The 23,528-nt window shown below is 58.3% G+C and overlaps 1 protein-coding gene across 8 annotated transcripts in view; it reads left to right on the forward strand.

The window, feature by feature from the left end:
- The window catches only part of SBF1 (SET binding factor 1), a 59,241-nt gene continuing 35,713 nt past the window's right edge, over positions 1–23,528 (forward strand). For all 8 annotated transcript variants that reach the window (XM_057403757.1, XM_057403759.1, XM_057403760.1 and 5 more), the window contains exons 1-2: positions 1–127; positions 21,777–21,862. In XM_057403757.1, the coding sequence (XP_057259740.1) occupies positions 73–127; positions 21,777–21,862 (141 nt within the window). In that variant the 5' untranslated portion in view covers positions 1–72. The remainder of the gene's footprint in view (positions 128–21,776; positions 21,863–23,528) is intronic.

Below are 23,528 nucleotides of genomic sequence, written 5' to 3' on the forward strand. Positions count from 1 at the left end.
GGCGGCGGGGCCGTGACCCCCGGTGACCCCCCCCCCGGGTGACCCCGCGGTGACCCCCGCGGTGATCCCGCCATGGCCCGCCTGGCCGACTACTTCGTCCTCGTGGGATACGACCCCGGCAAGCGCGGTGAGCCCGGGGCCGGGATGGGGCTGGGGTACGGAGCACGGGCACCCACACCGGGCACGGGCCCGCTCGGCCCCGGGGCGCGACAACAGCCCGGGGTGCGCGCCGCGCTCCAGCGACGTGGCGGGGACTCCGGAGGGGGGAGCGCGGCCGGGACCGGCGGCGGCACCGAGGGCGATGGAGCCCCGCAGCGGCCGCTGCCCCAAGGCCTTTCCCGGGCGCGGTTCCGCAGGCACCGGGCAGGGCGCAGGCCGCGGCACCGGGCTCCCCCCGCCCCTGCGCCGGGAAGCGCCACACGGGTCCTGCAGGCCTCGGCCCTGCCGCGGAGCCGCGGTTCGTTGTGCGGGACCGGTTTTGGTTGGGTTTTGGGGCTGTGTCCGTGATGTTCCCCCCGGCCCCGCGGGTTGGGGCACAGCGGCGCCGAGAGAGGGGGAGAGACGTGAGAGAGGGGGAGTGCGCCTGGAGCAGGGGTATTCCGGTGGATTCCCACCGAGAGCATCCAGGCTGGAACCGCGGAGGGGTTTGTTTTGGAAGGGACCTTAAAGCTCCTCCAGCTCCAACCCCTGCCACGGGCAGGGACCCCTTCCACTAGAGCAGGGTGCTCCAAGCCCCTGTGTCCAACCTGGCCTTGAACACTGCCAGGGATGGGGCAGCCACAGCTTCTCTGGGCACCCTGTGCCAGCGCCTCAGCACCCTCACAGGGAAGAGCTTCTGCCTAAGAGCTCAGCTCAGTCTCCCCTCGGGCAGGTTAAAGCCATTCCCCTTGGCCTGTCCCTACAGGCCCTTGTCCCAAACCCCTCTCCACATTTCCTGCAGCCCCTTTAGGCACTGGAGCTGCTCTCAGGTCTCCCCTTCAGGAGCCTTCTCTTCTCCAGGCTGCCCCAGCCCAGCTCTCTCAGCCTGGCTCCAGAGCAGAGCTGCTCCAGCCCTCGCAGCATCTCTGTGGCCTCCTCTGGCCTCGCTCCAGCAGCTCCACGTCCCTCTTGTGCTGCTGCCCCAGAGCTTGACTCGGTTCCCAACCTGCTCATTCACAGATGCTGGTGCCTGGGTGGTTCTGAGCCTGCGCTGGAGCCAGGGATGGGGAATCCTTCCCCACCCACCCGTGGGTCGGTGATGACAGGAGTTGTGGCTGGGAGCTCAGTTCCCACCCAGAGCGGCTGCACCGTTGTGTGGGTGCAATTCCCAGCTCTGGGGGCTCTCCCATGGGGACAGGAGCTCTGGGAAGCACAGTGCAGCTCCTGTGAGGGCCCATAGCAGGCAGGCCAAGGCACAGGCAGCCAGCGCAGAGGTTTGGTGTACCCTGCGCTCTCTGGTCCCGTGGTAGGTGTGATGGTGTTACTGTTGCAGGTGTTTTCCCCTGTGTCACAGCATCCCACAGCAACGGGGTGGGAAGCAGCCGTGCTCCCAGTGCCCTCAGTCGGATCCAGCCTGGGATTGCTGCAGGACATGGGCTGCCTGAGGTTTGCTGGTCTCCACAAGGCAAACACTTCACCCGTGTTCCTTGTCCTGAGGCTCCTGGGGCTGAGTAGGGATCAGTCACTGCCCACATCCTCCTGATGCTGTCTAGGAGTGGTTTGAGGCAGAAGAATGTTGCTCCTAGGTGATGTGGTTCATTGAGTGGGACATGAGGAAAGGAAGAGCTGACCCTTAATGAATTGTGTTCTTCTGACTGAGTGTTCACTCTCTGACTTCAGATCTCACCTGTCACATACAGAACAGGGGCTGGGCTGGTGCTGGTCACAGACCTAGCAGGACATCAGCCTCAGCTGGGAACCCATATCCAGGCACTGGGAGTAGAAAACCACAGCACGTGTCTGGTGGTCCCTGTCCCAGTAAAGCTAGTGTGTGTGTGGGTCTGAACTGAGCTGAGCGCAGGCACTGGCTGAGAGGGGATCATGGAACCACGGGATGGTTTGTGTTGGAACGGACCTTAAAGCTCCTGAGCCCCTGCCACGGGCAGGGACTCCTTCTGCTAGAGCAGCTTGCTCATAGATCTCATCTAATGAGCCCTGTCGGAACCAGGGCTGTGGCTGGGGGTGTGAGCCCTTCCCCAGGCTGTTCTGGCTGAGCAGGGCTGCAGTGGGATCTGTGGGGCTTCCTATGGCCATGGATGGAGACATGGGCACAGCCTCGGGGGTTACTTGCAGCCAGAGGTGTCTGCCCATGGTCGAATCTGCTCTGGTACACCTTGGGTGGGTGCTTTGCTCATGCTGCCGGTACAGCAGGGAACTGGGCATCTCTGCCATGGGTGGCAGCAGAATACAGGCAGGAAAGCCTTGAGGTGGGGAGCGGTGTCCTGCGAACCGTGGGGAGCTCTGCTGCAGAGCCTGAGTCCCTGTGCTGCTGAGGGGACACTGTCATGGGGTGAGGAGCCCCAGATTGGGGCATCCCCTCCAGAGAACCATTAGTGCATATTCTGGGCAGTGACAGCTAAAGCCAGACCCTTTCCCATCCCCATGTGCAGGTGTCTGAGCTGTGTGAGGGGTGCTTTGGATCAAGATGTGTGTCAGAGTGATGCTCTGACACCTCCCGCCCTGATCTGCCTGCTGGGATGTGAACACTGATACTGGTTATTGGTTTTGGGGATTTTTTTGGGTTGCATCTTGTGTTTACCCAACACAGGAGGGGCGTGGAGCTGTTGGAGCGAGGCCAGAGAAGGCCATGGAGATGCTGCGAGGGCTGGAGCAGCTCTGCTCTGGAGCCAGGCTGAGAGAGCTGGGCTGGGTCAGCCTGGACAAGAGAAGGCTCCTGAAGGAGAGACCTGAGAGCAGCTCCAGTGCCTGAAGGGGCTGCAGGAAAGCTGGAGAGGGGCTTGGGACAAGGGCCTGCAGGGACAGGCCAAGGGGAATGGCTTTAACCTGCCCGAGGGGAGACTGAGCTGAGCTCTTAGGCAGAAGCTCTTCCCTGTGAGGGTGCTGAGGCGCTGGCCCAGGGTGCCCAGAGAAGCTGTGGCTGCCCCATCCCTGGCAGTGTTCAAGGGCAGGTTGGACACAGGGGCTTGGAGCAAGCTGCTCTAGTGGAAGGGGTCCCTGCCCGTGGCAGGGGTTGGAACTGGATGAGCTTTAAGCTCCTTCCCACCCAAACCACCCTGTGAGTCTATGTATATCTTGCTCTCTGCGCTCCTGCTGTCACATCTCCTCCCTGCTGCAGCTCAGATGGTATTTGCAGGAAGGACAGGCTGCTCCTCTGGCAGTGACTAACTGCTGTACAGGTTGGGTTGGTCCCATAGAGCTGTAGCTTGGGCACAGGCTGTGCTGTACTGTGCTGTGCTGGCTATAAACACACCAGGGCTGTGGGGGACCCACTTGACACTGGGGAGTTCAGCTGTATGAGGGCTGGATGGGACCCTCTGCAGCAGTGGGGAGGGGGCTCAGCTCTGCCCACAGCTGGATGTGTGCAGCAGCAGTGATGGGTTTGCATGTGGTGAGGCGCTGTGGAGTTCCTGTATCAGTAGGGTTAATGGCTCGAGAGGGATGGGATTGGAGCTGGGGATGGGGAGTGGGGAAGCTCTGCAAGGGGGTGGGATCTGAGGTAGCTCTGTGTTGTCTTCAGAGAGGGAATCATGGGATGGTTTGCATTGGAAGGGACCTTAAAGTTCCTCCAGCTCCAACCCCTGCCACGGGCAGGGACCCCTTCCACTAGAGCAGCTTGCTCCAAGCCCCTGTGTCCAACCTGGCCTTGAACACTGCCAGGGATGGGGCAGCCACAGCTTCTCTGGGCACCCTGTGCCAGCGCCTCAGCACCCTCACAGGGAAGAGCTTCTGCCTAAGAGCTCATCTCAGTCTCCCCTCTGGCAGGTTAAAGCCATTCCCCTTGGCCTGTCCCTACAGGCCCTAGTCCAAAGCCCCTCTCCATCTTTCCTGCAGCCCCTTTGTGCCCGGGAGCTGCTCTGAAGCCTTCTCTTCTCCAGGCTGAACTAGCCCAGCTTCCTCTGTGCCCTCAGAAGGTGTTAATGTTCCTTAGTGCAGTTTTGTGAATCCAAAACCGAAAGTAAAGGTGCTGCAGGATGTGACCGCGGTGTCCCTGTGTCCTGGTTGGTGTCACTGCGCCTGGATCAGCTCTTGCACCTACATCCACGCGTCTGATGAGAGGGGCTGCTCCTGGGTACATGTGTGGAGCTGAGTGTGCCCAGCAGTGGGTATTTCATAGGTGAGGGTTGGCTGTGTTGTGTGATGATTGCTCACATATTCTGTGTAAATGAATGGGTTCCATTTCTTGGCTCTCATCCTGCTGCATGCAAATGATGCTTTGCAAAGGTGGGGCCTGTGGCTGCTCTTTGCCTCCGCAGCCAAGGGTTTTTCTGTGTGTGTCCCCTGTGGCCTGAGAGTCCCTAACAGCTCAACCCCAAACACGTTCAGTGTGGATGGAGGGCTCATCTGGGAGGGGTTTATGGAGCAGGATGAGTCTCAGCCTCCTCCTGCGGGGAATTACAAACACAGAGAACTCAAACGTGGGGATTTGGAGACGTGCGATTCTGCTGCTCCCAGCACAAGAGGGACGTGGAGCTGCTGGAACGAGTCCAGAAGAGGCCACAGAGATGCTTCGAGGGCTGGAGCAGCTCTGCTCTGGAGCCATGCTGAGAGAGCTGTGAGGGTTTGGGCTGCTCTGGCTGCTCATGGACCTCAGCAGGGTGGCTGTGGCATTTCCCGTGTCCCGTTGCAGTTGTGCATCCTGGAGCATCCCGCGGCACTCCGCATCCTCTGCCCTCAGCTCTCCTTCAGAGCACAGTGCTGTTCCCGCGCCAGGACTGTGCTTTGGGCACGTGGGTTCTGCTCCTGAGCTCGGGTGGAGGTGGAGGCTGCTGCTCGGAGGAAGCCAGCTCCGTGCTCGGGTGTCTCATCCCGAGATGTGTGTGACGCAGGTTCTGTCCCCATGCTCCGCCTGGGAACACGGATCCAGCAGGATCCATCCTGTGCTCCCCGAGGTGCTCACAGCTCCTGCACCTCCATGGCTGGGGCCGGTGCTGGGTGAGGAGCTGTGCTAACCCCAGGCAGAGCAGAGCTTTCGGTCTCATCCTGCTCTGCCCCACTGCTGGGCGCAGGCCCTGTGCCGCGCTGCAGTCCCGGCTGTGCTGCTCTGGGTGTCTGTGCAGCTCGCGCTGGTGGGAGGCGTTTCCAACTGGTAGTAAAAATACCCAGCGCTCTGTCATGTGTGGCCTGACCAAGTGACTCATGGCTTTGACTCAAACTGGTTCTTGTGATGCTCACATCCCGCAGATAAGCCCAAACTCTCACGTTGAGGTGTCTCCAGTGGTTGCTGATTGTGAGCTCTGTTTGCTGGATAAGTACTTGGGGGGGGGGGGCTCAGAAAAAGGGAATGAATCCCTGTGCGTCCCATGTGCAGCACGGCACGTGGCAGTTACCTGGTGGTGTGGAGCATGGGGCTGTTAGAGCAGTCAGTGTGGATTCTGTCAAAGGGGGTCACCCCACACCACAGCATCCCAGGGGTGCTGGTTCTGCAGTTCTGGTCCCAGATCCTCTGTTCATCATAGAACCATGGAATCGTTTGGGTTGAAAGGGACCTTAAAGCTCATCCAGGTCCAAGCCCTGCCACGGGCAGGGACCCCTTCCACTAGAGCAGCTTGCTCCAAGTCCGTGTCCAACCTGGCCTTGAACACTGCCAGGGATGGGGCAGCCACAGCTTCTCTGACAACTCAGTACTTGTCTTACTCTCTTTGAACTCCTGCCCAGGAGCAGCTCCATGTGCTGCAGATCCAGATGCAGGGTGACAGATGCCAGACCAGGGACACAGGATTAGATCCTGCCGGATGGATGGGGAGGTGGGGTTGGTTCTGCAGTGCCTTGTTGACAGGTCCCATCACTGCAGTTTCCTTGAGGGGATCAGCAGGCATCAGTCCCGTGGTCTTTGTATGGGGCAACCAGTCCTGAAAGCCACAGTTGGCGCTATGCGGACACAGCAGGGATCATCTCCTCCTTGTGCACCCGCCACTGCGCACAGGCTGTGGTGTGCACAGGAGCACTGGGGTGTCTGCTCTGCTCTCCCCTCCCCACATCTCCTCCCATGGGTCTCCTCCTGCAGCTGCTTCCTGTGCTCGCTGTGGTGGTTGTGCACCGGCAGGTCCCGTCCCAAAGGTCACTGAGGGGGCTGAGGCTTTGACACGCTCTAAATAAGGCACCAGGAGCACCCTGGTGTAAATATTTCCATGGGCTCATCTCCGCAAGTGGTGAATCTGCGGTGTCCTGGGCATGGGTTGGGGCAGTTCCCAGTGCAGCTGCAGCCCCGTGTCTGGGGCAACAACAAGAGGGACGTGGAGCTGCTGGAGTGAGGCCAGAGGAGGCCAGGGAGATGCTGCAAGGGCTGGAGCAGCTCTGCTCTGGAGCCAGGCTGAGAGAGCTGGGCTGGGGCAGCCTGGAGAAGAGAAGGCTCCTGAAGGGGGGACTAAAGGGGCTGCAGAAAAGCTGGAGCGGGGCTTTGGACAAGGGCCTGTAGGAACAGGCCAAGGGGAATGGATTTAACCTGCCAGAGGCGAGGCTGAGATGAGCTCTTAGGCAGAAGCTCTTCCCTGTGAGGGTGTTGAGGTGCTGGCACAGGGTGCCCAGAGAAGCTGTGGCTGCCCCATCCCTGGCAGTGTTCAAGGGCAGGTTGGACACAGGGGCTTGGAGCAAGCTGCTCTAGTGGAAGGGGTCCCTGCCCATGATAGGGCTTAGAGCTGGATGAGTTTTAAGGTCCCTTCAACCCAAACTGTTCCCTGATTCTATGATGTTGCTTCAGACGAATGGATAGTTCTCTCTGCCCCATGCTGGGTAATGCACCACGGATGCGTTTGACGTCTGTGTGGTCACTGCAGCAGTACCCATGCTGGATGAACGGCCTCCAATGGTTGAATGCTCTGGTTGAGCGTGATGGGTTCCTCCCCATCATGAGCAGGGTCCCCCACCCTGGGCTGGCTTCAGCCGGAGCTGCTGTTGGTGTGTGTGAGACACATTGATCACAATGTGGGGCCGTGGGGAGCAGGAGGAGGCAACTCCTGTCTGCAGAGATGCTGTCCGTGTTCCTCAGCTCTTACTGACACTCTGCTGCCAGTTGGGATCTGTCACATTTCTTCCTCTTTTCCTTCCATGGGCGATGGAATCCTGCAGTTTGACTGCACCGCATTCCCTTTTCCCATTTCCAGTGCTGGGATGTGCCAGGCTGGAAAAGCAGCAGCGGTTTTAGGGATCCAGAAACACAAACGGAACCCCAGGTAGGAGCATGCCCTGGAGTTCCCTGTGCTCCAGGCAGGAGGAGTTAACCCTCAAACCCCTTTGGTTCCTTACCCTGAGAGCTTCTCCTCCACCTCTCACCATGGTTGTGGTGTGGAGCCCTCCGGCACTGGGTGCTTGGTTTTCCTCTATGTGGCTACAGCTCTTCTTGACCACTAAATGCTCTGGTAATGTCAAAGCAGAGCCTGCAGGCACCTTGGGGCAGGATCCTCCTGCTCCTGGGAATGTGTCTCTGCTGTGTTGCAGTCCTGTTTCTCCCTCTTCCAGTTTAGCAGCTGGTAGCAGGAGGCACGGAGGGTTTGGTGGTGGTGGCAACAGTTAGTGGTGAGAAGGGGCAGGCGATGCAGGCCATCTAGAATGGACTGGGTTTGTGTTGGAAGGGCCCTTAAAGCTCCTCCAGTTCCAGTCCGCTGCCATGAGCAGGGACACCTTACGCTAGAGCAGGTTGGTCCAAGCCCTGTCCAACCTCTCCTCTCCCAGAGCAAAGGCCTTTGTGTCACCCTGGTTACAGTGGGTGTTCTGCTGTGGCTCTCAAGTGCCGAGGTGGGTTTGCAGGAACAACCCAACCTCTTGGGCAGCTGCTGCCCTGTAGCTGCCTTTCAGGTCCCTGCATGTTCATTCTCTGTTTCTGAAGGGGTTGATGCGGAGGATGCAGCAGGAAGCTCTGTGAGGAGGAAACCCCCAGGTCTGTCTGTGTGTCTGAGCTCACTGGCTCTGTTCCTGTGTTGTGGGCAGCCGGAGGAAGCGCGGCAGAAACCTGGTCCCACTGCTTGCGGCTCTGCACAGCATCTTCCTCCCCAGGCCAGGGCCTCCCAACCTGCTGATTGCATAGATAGCTGCTGAAGCACAGGGACAGCGGGGGGTGAGTGGTGACACCAGCACAGCTTCACCAGGAGCAAATACCTGGTCAATTTGGTGGCCGCTGTGGCGGGGCCATCATGTTGGTGGACAAGGGAAGAGCAACTGATGTCATCTGCCTGGCCTTGTGGAAGGTGTTCGGGACTGTCCTACACAATATCCTTGTCTCTAAGGTGGAGAGGCATGGATTTGATAGATGGACTACTTGGTGGATAAGGAATTGGTTGGATGGTTGCACTCAAGAGAGTTGTGGTCAATGGTTCAATGCCCAAGTGAGACCAGTGGTGTCCCTCAGGGGTTGGTGTTGAGACCGATCCTGTTCCTCATCTTTGTTGGTGACACGGACACTGGGATCAAGCACCCTCAGCACATTTGTGATGACATGGAGCTGTGTTGTGGCGTGACACAGTGGTGGGAAGGGATGGGATCTAGAGGGACCTGGCCAGGCTGGAGAGGTGGGACTGTGTGAACTTCATGTTGTTCAACACGCCAAGGGCAAGGTCCTGCACGTGGGTTGGGGCGGTCTCAGGCTAGAGAACTGGAAATGGGTCTCTCCAAGGGGCACTGTTGGAGCTGAACCCCAGCAGATGACATCCTCCTCTGCTCCTCCTCCCCATGTTGTGCCATGTCTCTGCGGTGGGAGCGTCGGCTGGGACATCCCTGCCTGGTGAGCACAGAGTGGGACCGTGTCTGGCACTCACCTCCAGACATGTCTGCTCTGTTCAGCACTGCCCAGCTGAGGCTGGAGGATGCTGCTGGCTGTGGTGGCAGTGGGGGGACCCCAGGAATGTGTCGTGGGGTGGGTTTAGACAGGGGCACCAGCCGAGACACACGGGGTGAGTGGTGCTGGTGGAGAAGCAGCACCTTGGGTGGCACTTTGGATTTGGACTGGTACGACTGGGGTTCCTTTGGGAAGGTGCTGATAGGAAATGAGGAGAGCCAAGCTGCAGGTAGTATGGATGTGACCTTAGCAGACCTGTTTGGGAAAGAGGTCAGACTAGGTGTGGTGAGTGTAGTGTTCCGGGGAGAGCCTGCTCCAGGTCAGCTTCCTACTGAGAAGAATGAGGCCTGTGCTGGTCCGTGCAGTAGTTACCTGCAGGAGTGACTCCTGAGGGTTACCAGTGAGGCAAAGAGCTCAAATATTACCTCTAGTGAAGTGTTAGGTCTTAATGTGGATGAGAAAATCTGTGGTGATGTTGGAAAGGCCTGTTGAGGTGCTGCCGCCTCACTGGAATCGTGGAACCCCAGATTGGGTTGTGTTGAAGGGACCTTCTCACCTTCCCCTGGATGTGGACTCACAAACACTTAATGTACCCATAAGCCATGGAAGGAAACAGCTCGTGTTCTGGTGACTGTTGTAACTGGTGATCCTGGTTGGAGCCAGGCAGCATCGTTCCTCCTCGTGTGGCGTGCAGAGATTCATCCTCTTGGCTGCTCAGAGACTGAACAGCCCTGGCTTTCTGCATGTGTCTTGCTGCATCCCACAGCTGATGATTCAGAGACCAAAGCCCTGAGCTTCCATGGAACACTCATCCCATGACTGCACCCAGCACCAGACCTGCAGCCGCTGAGCCTCTGGAGAGCAGCCCTGGCAGAGCTGTCTCATTGCAGCCTGAGCCTGATGACAGCCCATGGTTATCCTCCCTGGCCTGGTGCCACCACGGAGTCGTCGTGTTCACAAGAAAGGGACAGGCAGGAAAGCTCGAAAGGGGCTTTGGACAAGCTCCTGTAGAGGCAGGACCAAGGGAACGGTTTTAACCTGCCAGAGGGGATCCTTTATTTGCAGAATTTGAATGTCCATCACAGAATCATGAATCCCAAGTTGGGAGGGACCTCAAAGATCATCTGCTCCAATCTTTGCAGGCACAGCATGACCTAGAGGAGATGTCCCAGTGCTCTGTCCAGCCCAGTCTTAACAGTGTCCAATGTTGGAGAGTCAGCACTTCCCTGGGGACATTATTGCAATGGCTGGTGGTTCTCATTGGGAATGATTTTCCTCTTGAGTCCAGCTGAAATCTCCCCAGGAACTTGTGTCAATCAGAGCAGCTTCTTCCCTTGTGCTATCAGACAACAGCTTTTGAGCAGCAGTGCCACCACCTCACTGCAATGTCCCTGCAAACCAGCTCCTGGTTCCTTTGGGTTAGAGATTTATGGACCTTGCCAATCCTGGGTGAGGTGATGAAGTGTCAGGAAGTGGGAGGGTACCTGGGGAGGCCACAAGAGCAGGAGCCTGTACCTGCTGCCTTACCTTCTCCTGCACCCGCTGTTGATCCCTGCTGAGCTCACACGCTGCTCCTTGCCCATCTCGGTGCTCTGCTGGCTGAAGTTCTGCTCCTGGTGCTGTTGGCTCTTGTCATTCTGAAGACAAAGTGCGTTGTTGAGGGCTGGAGGTGCCCCACAGGAAGCTGGGTTTGATGGGCAGCACATCTCCTTTTTTTCCTTACATAGCCACAACCACTGCACTGCATTGCAGTGACCAGGGCAAGGAGAGGGTCTGGAGGAGCAGTGGGTGCTCCAGGAGGAGCATCTCTGCGTGCTGTCTGCTCATGACACCCCTGGGCATCCTCCAGAGCTGGAGTACACTCACATCCCAGCCGGTGCCTTCAGCCAGCTCCTATCCATGTTCCATCCTGGAACATGGATACACGTGTGTGTGAATCATAGAGTCATGGAATGGGTTGGGTTGGAAGGGACCTTAAAGCTCGTCCAGCTCTAGCCCCCTGCCACGGCCGGGGACACCTTCCACTAGAGCAGGTTGCTTTTTAAGTGCTGAGGAATAGCTGGACTTGAAGAGCTTGAAGGTATTTTCCAACCTGGTTGATCCTAACCACCAGGCAGGAGCTGGCTCCTTTTCCGGTGCCCCTGTGTCAGCTCTAGGGCTCGGGCTGCTGTGGGTCTGTGGGACATGAGCTCTGTGAGCGCTGCAGCCACAGCAGAAAGCCCAGTCCAGTGAGGAACTGGGGGTGCAGAAGCTGAAGCCCGAGGGTGGGTGTTGGTTCTCCATCCCAGAGCAGTCTGTAACGGGGGTGTTCTCAGTTCTGTTCAGCATCAGCCGCTTCCTGCTCTGGGCTGGCTGTATGGCTCATATGGAGAGGTTCTTGCAGGAACTGAGCTGCTTCGCTTCTCCTTAACCCTCCATCTGCTCCCCCTCCAGGAGAGTTAACAACCTTCTTAGAATCACACAATCCAGACTGGTTTGGGTTAAAGGGGCCTTAAAGCTCATACAGTTCCAGCCCCTGCCATGGGCAGGGACACCTTCCACTAGAGCAGCTTGCTCCGAGCCCCTGTGTCCAACCTGGCCTTGAACACTGCCAGGGATGGGGCAGCCACAGCTTCTCTGGGCACCCTGTGCCAGCGCCTCAGCACCCTCACAGGGAAGAGCTTCTGCCTTATCTCTAACCTGGACTTCCCCTGTTTAAGTCCTGTGAGGGACCTCCACTGGTGCTGCAGCTGGAGCCTGGCACCGCATCCACTGACTTCCCAACCACAGCCAGCACAGCCCATGACCCCCCCAGTGCCCTAAACACGCACCAGTAACCCAGGGTAAGGTGCTGCTCCCCTCCAGGCCCAGTGAGGATTCTGCTGAGAGGCTGTGGCTGGCTTGAGTGGGTGATGGCTGCTGGAGGGATCATCTTGGCTGAGTTGTCTTCTTACTTGGGTCCTTCTGTTTGGACGTTAAAGCTGATGGAGTGATCATTCCTGTAAGGCTGCTTTGCACTGTGGCTCCAGGGTGGATGGAATGCTGATGGTTGGGCTGAGCATGGTGGTCTCTGGAAGAACCCTTCCAGCGCCCTGTGGAGCTCTGCCTGCTTATGGCAGCTTGTGCCATGACCGATGGCTGATCAGCAGCACTTGGGCACACTTTGGGCCAACAGAGTGAGTGTGGTAACAGCAGAGCTTCCCTGCAGGGTTAGTAATGTACTTGAGAAAATATTTCCTCCTGTTTCCACACTTAGAATTGTGGAACCAACTGGGCTGGAAGAGAGCTTTGAGCTCATCCAGTCCAGCCATTCCCAGCACTGCCAAGGCCACCACTGCCCCATGGCACTGAGGCCTCCTCTCCACGCTGTGTGAACCCTTGCAGGGACGGTGCCTGCAGCCCTGCCCTGGGCAGCCTGTTCCAATGCCTGAGCACCCTCTGGGGCAGGAATTGTTCCTCAGCTCCATCTAAACCTGCCCTGGTGCAGCTTGAGGCCGGTTCCTCTTGTCCCATCCCTTGTTCCTTGGGAGCAGAGCCCAGCCCCTCCTGGCTCCATCCTCCTGGCAGCACCCCCTCATGCTGGGGTGCTCACACCACCCGAGGTGTCTGCGCCTCTCTCCATGCTCCCTGATGTCCCGTGCGTGGCGGGGCTGCGGCAGGGCCGTGGGGCTCCTCGTGCTGTTTTTAGTGCCCTTGCTCTGTAATTACAGGCCCGGGGGCAGCGGGGCCGGTGCCGGCTCCCAGGGCAGCTGCTGGAATGTGGCAGCGGGTAAAAATAGAGCCGGTTCCTCCCAGCGCCGCTTATAGCCCTCGCCACGCGCCCGCCGTGCGTGTGTGAGCTGTGCCGTGCGCTCCGTGCCGCAGGGACCCCGGCGCTGTGACAGCGCTGATGGTGGGAGCCTCCTCCTGGCCCTGCCGCGGCACGGAGAGAGGGATGTGGGATGAAATGGGAGCAGGATAAACCAGTTCCATCCCCGCATCCAGACACGTGGCTCTCCAGTGCTCCCAATGGGAGCCGGGTCCCTCCCCAGGGGGTATGGGCAGCATTCCTGCCCCGAGGCTGCACCAGCTGCGGTTCTCACTGCCATCCCCTCCCATCCAGCTCCCCAGGGTGGTTTGTGCTGTGGAAACACGTCTAGGCTGTGAGGTTGTGGATGGGCACGTCCCGAGCACTGAGCCTGGCCTGGATGAGCCGGGAGCTGGGAGCATCTTGGGGTGCTGCTGGTGCAGGATGAGACCCGTCTGTGTCCCGGTGTCAGTGCAGCTCCTCAGGGAATCCTTTGGGAAGTTATGGAATATGGTAGCACTTCATGGGGCTTCACAGACTGAGTGTTGCTGTGGAGGTGAAGGACTGAGCATGTTTATATACATCTGCCTAAGAGCTCATCTCAGTCTCCCCTCTGGCAGGTTAAAGCCATTCCCCTTGGCCTGTCCCTACATCCCTTGTCCCAGGCCCCTCTCCAGGTTTCCTGCAGCCCCTTCAGGCACTGGAGCTGCTCTCAGGTCTCCCCTTCAGGAGCCTTCTCTTCTCCAGGCTGACCCAGCCCAGCTCTCTCAGCCTGGCTCCAGAGCAGAGCTGCTCCAGCCCTCGCAGCATCTCCATGGCCTCCTCTGGCTTCGCACCAACAGCTCCACGTCCTTTTTAATCTCCTTAATGCGAATCATGAGGTTTGTGTCTGTCAAACATCAGCAGTTCTGCTCTGGACGTAGCCGTTACAGCATGGAACTGTCCTGCCCTGTCCCTCAGCTGCTCCCGGTGTCCGGTACCTCACAGCCCCAGGCTGGCCCAGCTCTGGTGTGCTCGGGGTTATTAACTCCTGGCTTGAGCCTGGTCTGGTAGAGGCACCGGCTCTCTCCAGCTGGGAGGAGACGGAATCGTGGAATCATAGAATCATAGAACCAACCAGGCTGGGAAAGCCCTTTAAGCTCATCCAGTCCAACCTTACCCCAGCAGTGCCAAGGCCACCACTGCCCCATGGCACTGAGGCCTTGTCTCCACGGTGTGTGAACACTTGCAGGGATGGTGACTGCAGCCCTGCCCTGGGCAGCCTGTTCCAATGCCTGAGCACCCTCTGGGGAAGGAATTGTTCCTCAGCTCCATCTAAACCTGCCCTGGTGCAGCTTGAGGCTGTTTCCTCTTGTCCCATCCCTTGTTCCTTGGGAGCAGAGCCCAGCCCCTCCTGGCTCCATCCTCCTCTCAGGCACTTGTAGGGAGCCATCAGGTCTCCCTGAGCCCGTGCTCTGTTATAATGTCATTTGTGCAGTCTTCCAGTGACAGCTGTGGGACACTGAGAACCAGGACTGTGTTAATCTGAATTTGTAGGTGTCCTGTGTGGGGTGGTCTCATCCTTTGCAGGACTTGGGGACCACTGTTGGCACCTCAGTAAGGGCACAGTGGATGGAGAGTGCTAGTGTGGGGCAGTGGAGGACCATGAGTCCTCTGCAGGTGCCTGGGTGAGGTTTGATGCTTTGCTGCTGCTCTGGGACCTTCCCAAGCAATATTTGCAGACACTTGAGGTTGGGGAGTTCCCGTTGTGGGGAGATTCCCTCTGCAGCCTCGATAGAGTTTTGTTCTGCTTTGTGGCAAACTGGAGTCTCCAGAAACTTAGACAAAAATGATGGATTTCAGCTGGAGATTTGGGGATTCAGTTGCAAATCTGACCAGGAGGAGCTCTTTTCAGTGGGGTTGGAGCAAGGAGGACCCTTGTCGTGTGTCCAGGAGTGTGAATCTGTCTCTGGTCACCCCATGCCTCATGCTGTGCACCACCATGCTTCAGGTGGAGCAAAGACCTTGACATGGAGCAAAGGCATGCTCTTTGGGACCAGCTCCTTGCTCGAGACAGCAAACCCCAAACTCAAGTCAGTGTTTCCAGTTGGGTGGAGGATGCTGCTCCCAGCAGCTTCCATAGCTCTGCATCCCTCCTGGTGACTCCGTGTTGGGATGAACCTCCTGGTCACATCTCACTTCTCTATCAGAGTGCCTGCTGCTGCTACATCACAACTCACAATGCTGCAGCTCAGTCTGATGCAGTTCCTGTGCTGTCGGGATCTGGGGCTGGTGTTTGGAGGCTGATCCAAAGGCATGCAGCCCCAGTGCAGGCTGGAGCATCTGAAGCTCTCCATGGCATGGTGCATGTGATGCTTTGGGTGGCTGTTGCTCTGATGCTGTGTCAGGCCCCAGGTATTTATGATGGGAGGGGTTTGGGAAGGGCCATTGGGCGCTGGCAGGGAGCAGGTTCCCAGCAGGGCCATGGCAGAGCAAGGGCAGGAGCTGTGAACCCTCATCCCTGCCCCTGCCTGCCCCCCGGGCCAGGCGGTGCTTCCCGGGAGCAGCTCTCGGAAGCAGGAGGAGTTTTTCATTTAATGACTTCCTCTTGTGTTTCTAAAGATAAACACGGCTCCTGCAGCCGTGCCAGGACAGCAGAGCCTGGCCCGAGCCCAGCCCGGGCTTTGGCTCTGGCTCTGGGGATGGCTCCATAGACAGGGGTAAACCTCTCCCAGCAGCTCCTGCCCTGGATGGATTCTTCCAGGCCGAATGGGAGGTTCTGCTGAGCGGGACCATCTGGATCCCCAGAAACCAGCCTCATCCTGGGCTGCACCCCCAGAGCGTGAGTAGCTGGTCCAGGAGGGGTTCCTGCAGGGACAGGACAAGCGGAATGGTTTTAACCTGCCAGAGGGGAGACTGAGATGAGCTCTTAGGCGGAAGCTCTTCCCTGTGAGGGTGCTGAGGCGCTGGCACAGGGTGCCCAGAGAAGCTGTGGCTGCCCCATCCCTGGCAGTGTTCAAGGCCAGGTTGGACACAGGGGCTTGGAGCAAGCTGCTCTAGTGGAAGGTGTCCCTGCCCGTGGCAGGGGTTGGAACTGGATGAGTTTTAAGGTCCCTTCCACAAAAAACATTCCATGACTCTGATCCCTCCTGACCCATTCCACCATTTGCCCTGGCCATGCAGCAAGGCAGCTGAGGGTCATCCTGGAAGCATCGTGCTGAAGCACAGCAGCTTCTGCCTTGTTGGGAGGTCCAAGTGGACCTCTTCTTGGGGGCCCAGGGGAGTGAGAGAGGAACCGGCTCCACATCCCTGTAGGTCCATGGGGACTCCTGGTGTTTTCCAGCCCTAAGCCCTTGCCCTGCAGTGTGTCCAGCCCTGTTGGGTTTGCAGCTCACAGGTCCTGCTGCTGCCTGCAGTGAGGTGCTGCTGAGGAGCTCTGGTCACCTACTTACTGCCCGGTGCCACATACCCACCGGCCAGAGGGATGGGATCTCACCATGGGATCTCACCAGCACTTCTCAACCTTAATTTGAGAGCGAATAGGAGCAGTTTTAAAGAAGGTAATGACAGCTCAGGGATGGGAGCAGGGCCCGGGGAAGGGATAGTGTGAAAATAGCAGGTGAGGAACACCACCATCCACTTCTCCAGGAGCTTTAATTTTAGCTCTTCTGTAAACACCTCAGCCCTAAGAGGCTCATCCAGAGGCATCCCCAGGAGCCAGTGAGGTGCTGTGCTGGGAAAACACGAGCTGGACTCGCTGGCAGCTGTGTTTCTGCAGGATCTGCTCAAGGATGGGAGTGAGGGATCCCAAAGTGGAGGCTTTAGCCTGCCTTTGGGAGATGTTCCATTGCTGGAAGGAGCTTTCCCAGCCATGAGCCGGTCAGGTTTTGATGGGAGTCACATGTAGACGATTTCCTTCGCCACCCGCTTCTGCCTTGGGTCCATCCCAAGTGTGTGTCCCTCTGATCACTATCGTCCTGTGTTTACAGAGAGCAGCCACGTCCTCAGACATCTCCCAGCCATCGCTAAACACACACTGAGGTCATCTTCCCTATGTTCTGTTCTTACATGAACGCAGGACAGGAGTCGTGTTTGGGTGCGACTGTGCCTCATAGGAGAGACTTTTGCCTTAAATCTCTGCTCTAGTGGAAGGTGTCTCTGCCTGTGGCAGGGGGTTGGGACTGGTCCTTTCCAATCCAAACCATTCCATGATTCTGTGAAAAAGACCTTTGTAAGATCCCAGGGTGTCTCTGTCCTGCTCCGGTCCTGCAGCATCCGGCTGCATGTCCTGTGCCAGGTTCAGATCTGCTGCCTTGTCCTGTCTCTACAGGCCCTTGTCCCAAGCCCCTCTCCAGCTTTCCTGCAGCCCCTTCAGGCACTGGAGCTGCTCTCAGGTCTCCCCTTCAGGAGCCTTCTCTTCTCCAGGCTGCCCCAGCCCAGCTCTCTCAGTCTGGCTCCAGAGCAGAGCTGCTCCAGCCCTCGCAGCATCTCCGTGGCCTCCTCTGGCCTCTCTCCAACAGCTCCACGTCCCTCTTGTATTGTTGCCCTAGAGCTGGATGAGGACTGCAGGGGGGTCTTCCCAGAGCGCAGCAAAGGGCAGGATCCCCTCTCTGAGCTGCTGCTCACGCTGGGTTGGGGTGGGCTCAGGGATGGGCTGCACAGTGCCCGGGGGGGTGGGGGGTGGGGGGCAGGGGGGCAGCCCAGCCCCACACACAGCCCTTTTGTTCTGCTCCATAGAAAGGCCATTCTTTGTGCTGATTTCAGAGGGACATAAGGAGGAACAGAGCTGTCATTGTCCCCCCGCAGACACTCCTCTGTTGTCGGGGGCCGCTGTGCCCGCCGGTGCGCTGGAGTTGGTGGGACGGGGAAGGACGTGTGTCTCATGGATGGGGTTGGGCTCTGTCTGAATCCCCATTTCTGCCTTATTCTCCCTCTTTGTTGTTATAAATCATCCAAAGCTTTGTCCTGCTCCTCTGTGTGCTGACTCCAGGTAGCAGCAGTGGACGTGGTAGTCCTGCCTTTCTCATGAGGACAGTTTGATAGGTCGTCTTGTAGGAAGCTTTGAGAGCAGTGGGCTGAACACAGCAGCCTGGATGTGAGGGTCTCACACCTAGGGAGGATCCAGGAGCTTTGCGCTGACAGGACCTTAAAGCTCCTGTCATGAGCAGGGACACCTTCCACTAGAGCAGCTTGCTTCAAGCCCCTGTGTCCAGCCTGGCCCTGAGCACTGCCAAGGATGGGGCAGCCACAGCTTCTCTGGGCACCCTGTGCCAGCGCCTCCCTGCCCTTCCTCCCCGTCTCTTCCTGCTCTTCCCATGCATGGGGTGTCTCTGGAGAGCTCTTGTTCTCCCCCCAGCACCGTGCCCTGTTCCCTGTGCCCTGCTGTGTCTCTGCCAGGAGCCAGCTCCTTGCCCTGATCAGCACTGCGTTGCTCCAGGACCTGCTGCCAGGTCGGTTGTGCCATAGCTCTGGTTGATGCAACAGCTCCTACCTGTTGCGGGGCCGTTGCCCAAGCGGGGCTGGAGGTGAGCTGTGAGGGTGACGTGGATCCCTGCTCGTTCCAGCACTGACCTGCTCGCTGGCCTGGGAATGGTGTGCAGCGCAGGGAAGAGGCTCTCGGCATGGTTTGGGTTCCTTGCATCACTCACTGCAGAGCCCGGCAGTGAGAGCTCTTGGCAGCAGCTTCAGGGCCTCGTGTGTTTCATGGCTTGGTGCCCTGTGGTTGGTGCTGCTCTGTAGGGAGCCACCGCCACAGCTGTGGTCGGTGCTCCGGAGCACGCAGTGGTTTGTGATTTACAACAGCACAACTCCTAAACGGATCCTGGCTCCGAGACCTTGAGCAGCTCCTGGAAGCGTCCAACGATACCTCAGGGCTTCCATCTCCCTGTACTGGGGGAGCTGGTGAAACAGCTCAGGGCTTGCAATGCCCCCTGCTCTGTCCTGGCAGAGGGAGACACCCCTTCTCCGTGCTGGGAGAGGGGGAATGCTGAAGCAGCTCTTCCTCATGGGCTGAGCACTTAGAACAGAATCATGGCATTATAGAATGGGTTGGGTTAAAGGGTCCTTAAAGTCTCTCCAGCTCCAACCCCCTGTCACAGGCAGGGACACCTTCCACTAGAGCAGCTTGCTCCAAGCCCCGTCCATCCTGGCTTTGGGAGCTGTGAGCTGTGTGTTTCCTGTGCTGTATCCCGCGGAATGTTTGAGGTCTGGGGGTGTGGGAGCCGTGTCTGAGCCTGCAGAAGCTCTGATCCCCTGGGACTGCCTGGACTGGTTGTACCAAGGTGAAACACGGTCCCGTGCTCTCAGCAACTCGTGAGCGGAGGCTTTGGGGGTGAGTGGTGGAGAAGGGCTTGCTCCAAACAAGACCTTTTCCCTGAAAACCTCAGGAAAACTCCCTTCTGCCTCTCCCCTCACTGTGACACCACAGCAGGAGCCATGGAGAAGGTCCAGCACCCACAGAGGCAGGAGGAGCTGCTGCATGGTTGGGTTCCTCATTGGCCTGTTTCCCTATGAGGTGGTGGGTGAGTTGTCAGAACATGTAATGGTTTGGGTTGAAGGGACCTCAAAGCTCCTTCAGCTCCAACCCCCTGCCACGGACAGGGACCCCTTCAACTAGAGCAGCTTGCTCCAAGCCCCTGTGTCCAACCTGGCCCTGAACACTGCCAGGGATGGGGCAGCCACAGCTTCTCTGGGCAAGGCACCAGTTCAGAGACAGCAATGTGAGGGCAGTGATGGGAAGCCTCTCCCTTGTCCATGACCCCTCCGAACTGGGACCCGGCTGCTCCCGGTGAGGGTTCTCAGCGTTCCCGCTGCCCCAGCGCCCTGCTCAGCTCCTGTGTCGTGTCACCGAGTGTTTAACTTCTGGCTTATTCAGAATTTCCTGTCTCCTGATAACATCTCCTCAGCTTCCAAATATATCCTGGTGCTGCCGGGGCCGTCCCCGCTGCCCGGGGTCAGCCCGCGCCGTGGTCGCTCCGCAGTGCAGGAGCAGCAGGAAGGAAGAGGGGAGTGGAGGGACACGTGTGTGCCTGGGAATCCTGCCAGGAGCAGCGCGAGGGTCACTGGGGCTGGGCCTGCAGGAAGGGAAGTGCCAATGGGACAGGTTGGTGGGGCTGGCCAGGGGCTGGGGTGCTGCAATGGGAATGCTGGGAAGCAGGAGGAGAGGAGCTGTTGGGGTGGGGAGGAGCTGAGGGAGGCACTGGCGCTTGGCTGGACAGTGTGAAAGTGAGGCAGCTTGGGACGGGCAGCTGGGAGCATCATGGAATCATGGAACAGTTTGTGTTGGAAGGGGCCTTAAAGCTCATCCATTCCCAACCTCCTGCCACAGGCAGGGACACCTTCCACTAGAGCAGCTTGCTCCAAGCCCCATCCAACCTGGCCTTCATCATCAGGATGTACCCACAGGTTGCTAAATATTGCAGTAGCCCTTGGATTTGGGAATACCCAGAGGATCGAGATTCCCCTTGTTCTAACCAGCTCCTGGAGGGATTATTCTGTTTGCATTGAGGATGATGAGGGCAGAAGCTCTTCCCTGTGAGGGTGCTGAGGCACTGGCCCAGGGTGCCCAGAGAAGCTGTGGCTGCCCCATTCCTGGCAGTGTTCAAGGGCAGATTGGACACAAGGGCTTGGAGCAAGCTGCTCTAGGGGAAGGTGCCCCTGCCTGTGGCAGGGGTTGGAACTGGATGAGCTTTAAGCTCCATTTCAACACAAACCATTCCATCATTCCATGATCCTGTATCTGTGTCCCTCATGACCAAGACAGCGTGAGTGAACACACGTTGCACTTGTGCTGCTGGAGTGTGCTGTTGTGGAGGGCATGGGGCTGACAGCACTCACCAGGCCATCAGAGACCTGCAGTCCTGACCTGTATTCAGAGTGATCTTCCCACCTGGGAAGCCGGAGCCAGGCCGATGGTGCTCAGAGGGGGCAGGACTTGATGCAGTGAGCACTGGTGCTGCTGGTGATGCCAGGACCTGTCCGTGTGTGAGGAGGTGTCTGAGCACGGGGACATCTGCTCAACGTGACACTGATGCTGTTTCCTCCCCTGACCTTTCCATTCCAGTCCCCAGGCTGTTAGTGGTGTTTCTGATGCCTTGTTCAGCTAAATGCAGCTGTGGTGAGAAGGGTGGTGGAGACAGGTCGGGTCCTCAAAATAGTCCTTCGTGGTGCACGTCCTCTGGGGAGGCTCCTCCTGCTACCTGGCCCCAACAGCAGTCCCGGAGCCAAACCCAGCTCCCAAATCGAGCTGGCATTGCTGTAGGGACAGACACAGTCATCCCTTGGGATGATGCTGTGGGTGCAGTAACCACACAGCTATTCTGCATGGGGATGGAGCATCCCCTTTTCCATGTGCTGTCTGTAGCTGTGCCCAGCCAGGGGTAGGAGCAAAGTGCTCCTTCAGGGTTTCCAAGTCCCCAGCTTCAACGTCATCCACTGAAGCAACGCATTACACGTGGCTGGTGGAGAGTGCAGAGGGGAAATCACTGTTTAATGCCATTTCCCTTGTCCTGTCCCTACAGGCCCTTGTCCAAAGCCCCTCTCCAGTGTTCCTGTAGCCCCTTTAGGTACTGGGGCTGCTCTAATGTGTCCCTTCATGCAGCAGAGGGGCAGGATCCCCTCCCTGAGCTGCTGCTTATGCTCTGGGGGTGCAGCCCAGCACGCAGAGAGGGTTCTGGGCTCAAGCACACACTGAAGCTGGGTCATGGGGGGCTTCTCATGGACCAACACTCCAGGTCCTCCTCCACAGAGCTGTATGTACGATCTGTGTGTCTGATCTTGTGTTAGTGACCCAAGGAAGGGAACTGTAACGTGAACTTGACCAGAGATGTGCTGCACTTGTGCTTTGCCTGTTGCACACCATTAGATGATGAGTTTTTTTGCTGTTTGCTCCCACATCTATGGAAATCGCTGCTTTTTCCCTGTGGCAGGGGCTGTGCAGTGGGTTTGTGGAGGGACTCTTCTCTGCTCCCCGTGTCCACGGGGGGCTGGCACAGTGCTGGAGCACCCCAGTGCTGCTCCCAGGCGCTGAAGCTGTTGGGAGCCTGTGCTGCTGGGGGCTGAAGTGGACTCGGAACCTGCGCTCTAACCCTGCTCTTGTCTCCGCAGGGAGCAGGGATGGGCAGGGACAGATACTGCAGCGCTTCCCGGAGAAGGACTGGGAGGACAACCCCTTTCCCCAGGGCATCGAGCTGGTGAGTGCCATCCATCACAACTGGCGACGTGTCATCCCTTGGGACACCGGGAAGCATGACCCGTGCGTGGGGCGGGGGACACGTGGCACTGTGTGCACGCACCTCAATGGGCACTGCAGGGTCAGAGCAGGGCAGCCACCACACTGGGGTCCCTCCTGCCCCTGACACAGCTCCAGCTCTGGAAAACCACAGATCCAGTGTGCTGAGCCATGCATAGAATGCTGCATGCCCTGCCTTGGGCTGACTCTGTCCTGGCTGCTGTGCTCCCCGTCCTGCTCTGGGATCAGCTCTCTGGGATGCTGGAACGTCCTGAACATCCAGAACATCCTAGAGGAGCTGAATGGATGCAGTGTCAGTATGAACAGCCTCATCACAAATAGTGTAGCTCTGTCACAGTTAAGCCTCTCCCAAGTGCTTTGCCTTGCAAACTGGTCTCCTTTTTGGGCTGGTGGCACTGGATGAGCTTTTTGGACCTTTCCAACCCAACCCAACCCTGGGATTCCATGATTCCATGGTGTAGTGAAGGGTGACTTGCCTGCTTTCCACTCCAGGTCCCTGTGCGTCCCCTGGGCCTCACTGAGGGGATGCCCTTGTCCTTGGGAGCCAGTTTTGGATGCCCCCCCATCTCTTGCCCTCATCCAGACTTGATAGTCATCTCTATCTTTGTGCTGGTGCTGGAGAACTTCCATGTGAGTGGTGCCTTTGGGATCAGCCCCTAGAGCATGGCTCCAATCCCCATCCTCATTCCTCTGCCCTGTCCTGGGCTCTTGGCCTTGGCAGTTCCCACTGCAGCCACGGGGATCATCACCCTCGTCATCTCCTCATCCTGTTACCAGAATTCCATCACAATCTTGGACTTTCTGTACTGTTCCGTCCCGAGGCAGGCTCTGTATTCATGTTCTGGTCTGTGTTTCCCGGCTGTCTGCAGGGCACTTGGGAACTGTCCCAGGCAAGAGGAAAGCTGCTCCCCCCACCCCAAGGGTCAAACTGTCCAGCCAAAACATCCTTGGAATTTAAACAATTGGAGCCCCATCCTGTTGGGAGCCTGAGGGGCTCTGAGGCTTCCACAGCACTGGAAGGCAGCTGGGGGAGCGGGACGTAGGGATGGGACAGAGCAGCTCCCCAGAGCCGGATGGAGCCCACCGTGGGGTTTGGTACCATAACCGCAACGTTGTGGTGCAGCCAGTGCTGTGTCCCTTCCTGCAGGGGAGAAGGTTCTCTGGTGCATGGAGGGAGCTTGACCCCAGAGCTCTTGCCCTGGCGTTGCTCTGACAGCAGCTCCAAACAGAGCTGTCCCATTGCAATGGGTGGAAGTTGCTGTGGAGACAGACACAGGATGTGAACGTGTCCTGGTGCAGTATCCTCCCCTCTGGGCAGAGCTGGCTCCATTTGCATCCCCGAGCCCAGGGCAGGTGCTGGAACACTGGGAGAGCAGAAGCCAGGCCATGGGGTGATGCCAGCCCCCAGGGGTGGTGGTCATGGTGCCTGTGGTGGTGCTGAGCGGGTGAGCAGGATGGGGACAGGGAATCCTGCTAAAACTGGTGGGATTTTGTGAGGCGCTGGCACAGGGTGCCCAGAGAAGCTGTGGCTGCCCCATCCCTGGCAGTGTTCAAGGCCAGGTTGGACACAGGGGCTTGGAGCAAGCTGCTCTAGTGGAAGGGGTCCC

The sequence above is a fragment of the Pezoporus wallicus genome, unplaced genomic scaffold, assembly GCF_028554395.1.
Source record: "Pezoporus wallicus isolate ANWC-B61680 ecotype Strahan unplaced genomic scaffold, APGP_CSIRO_Pwel_v1 contig_6978, whole genome shotgun sequence".
Taxonomy (NCBI): domain Eukaryota; kingdom Metazoa; phylum Chordata; class Aves; order Psittaciformes; family Psittacidae; genus Pezoporus; species Pezoporus wallicus.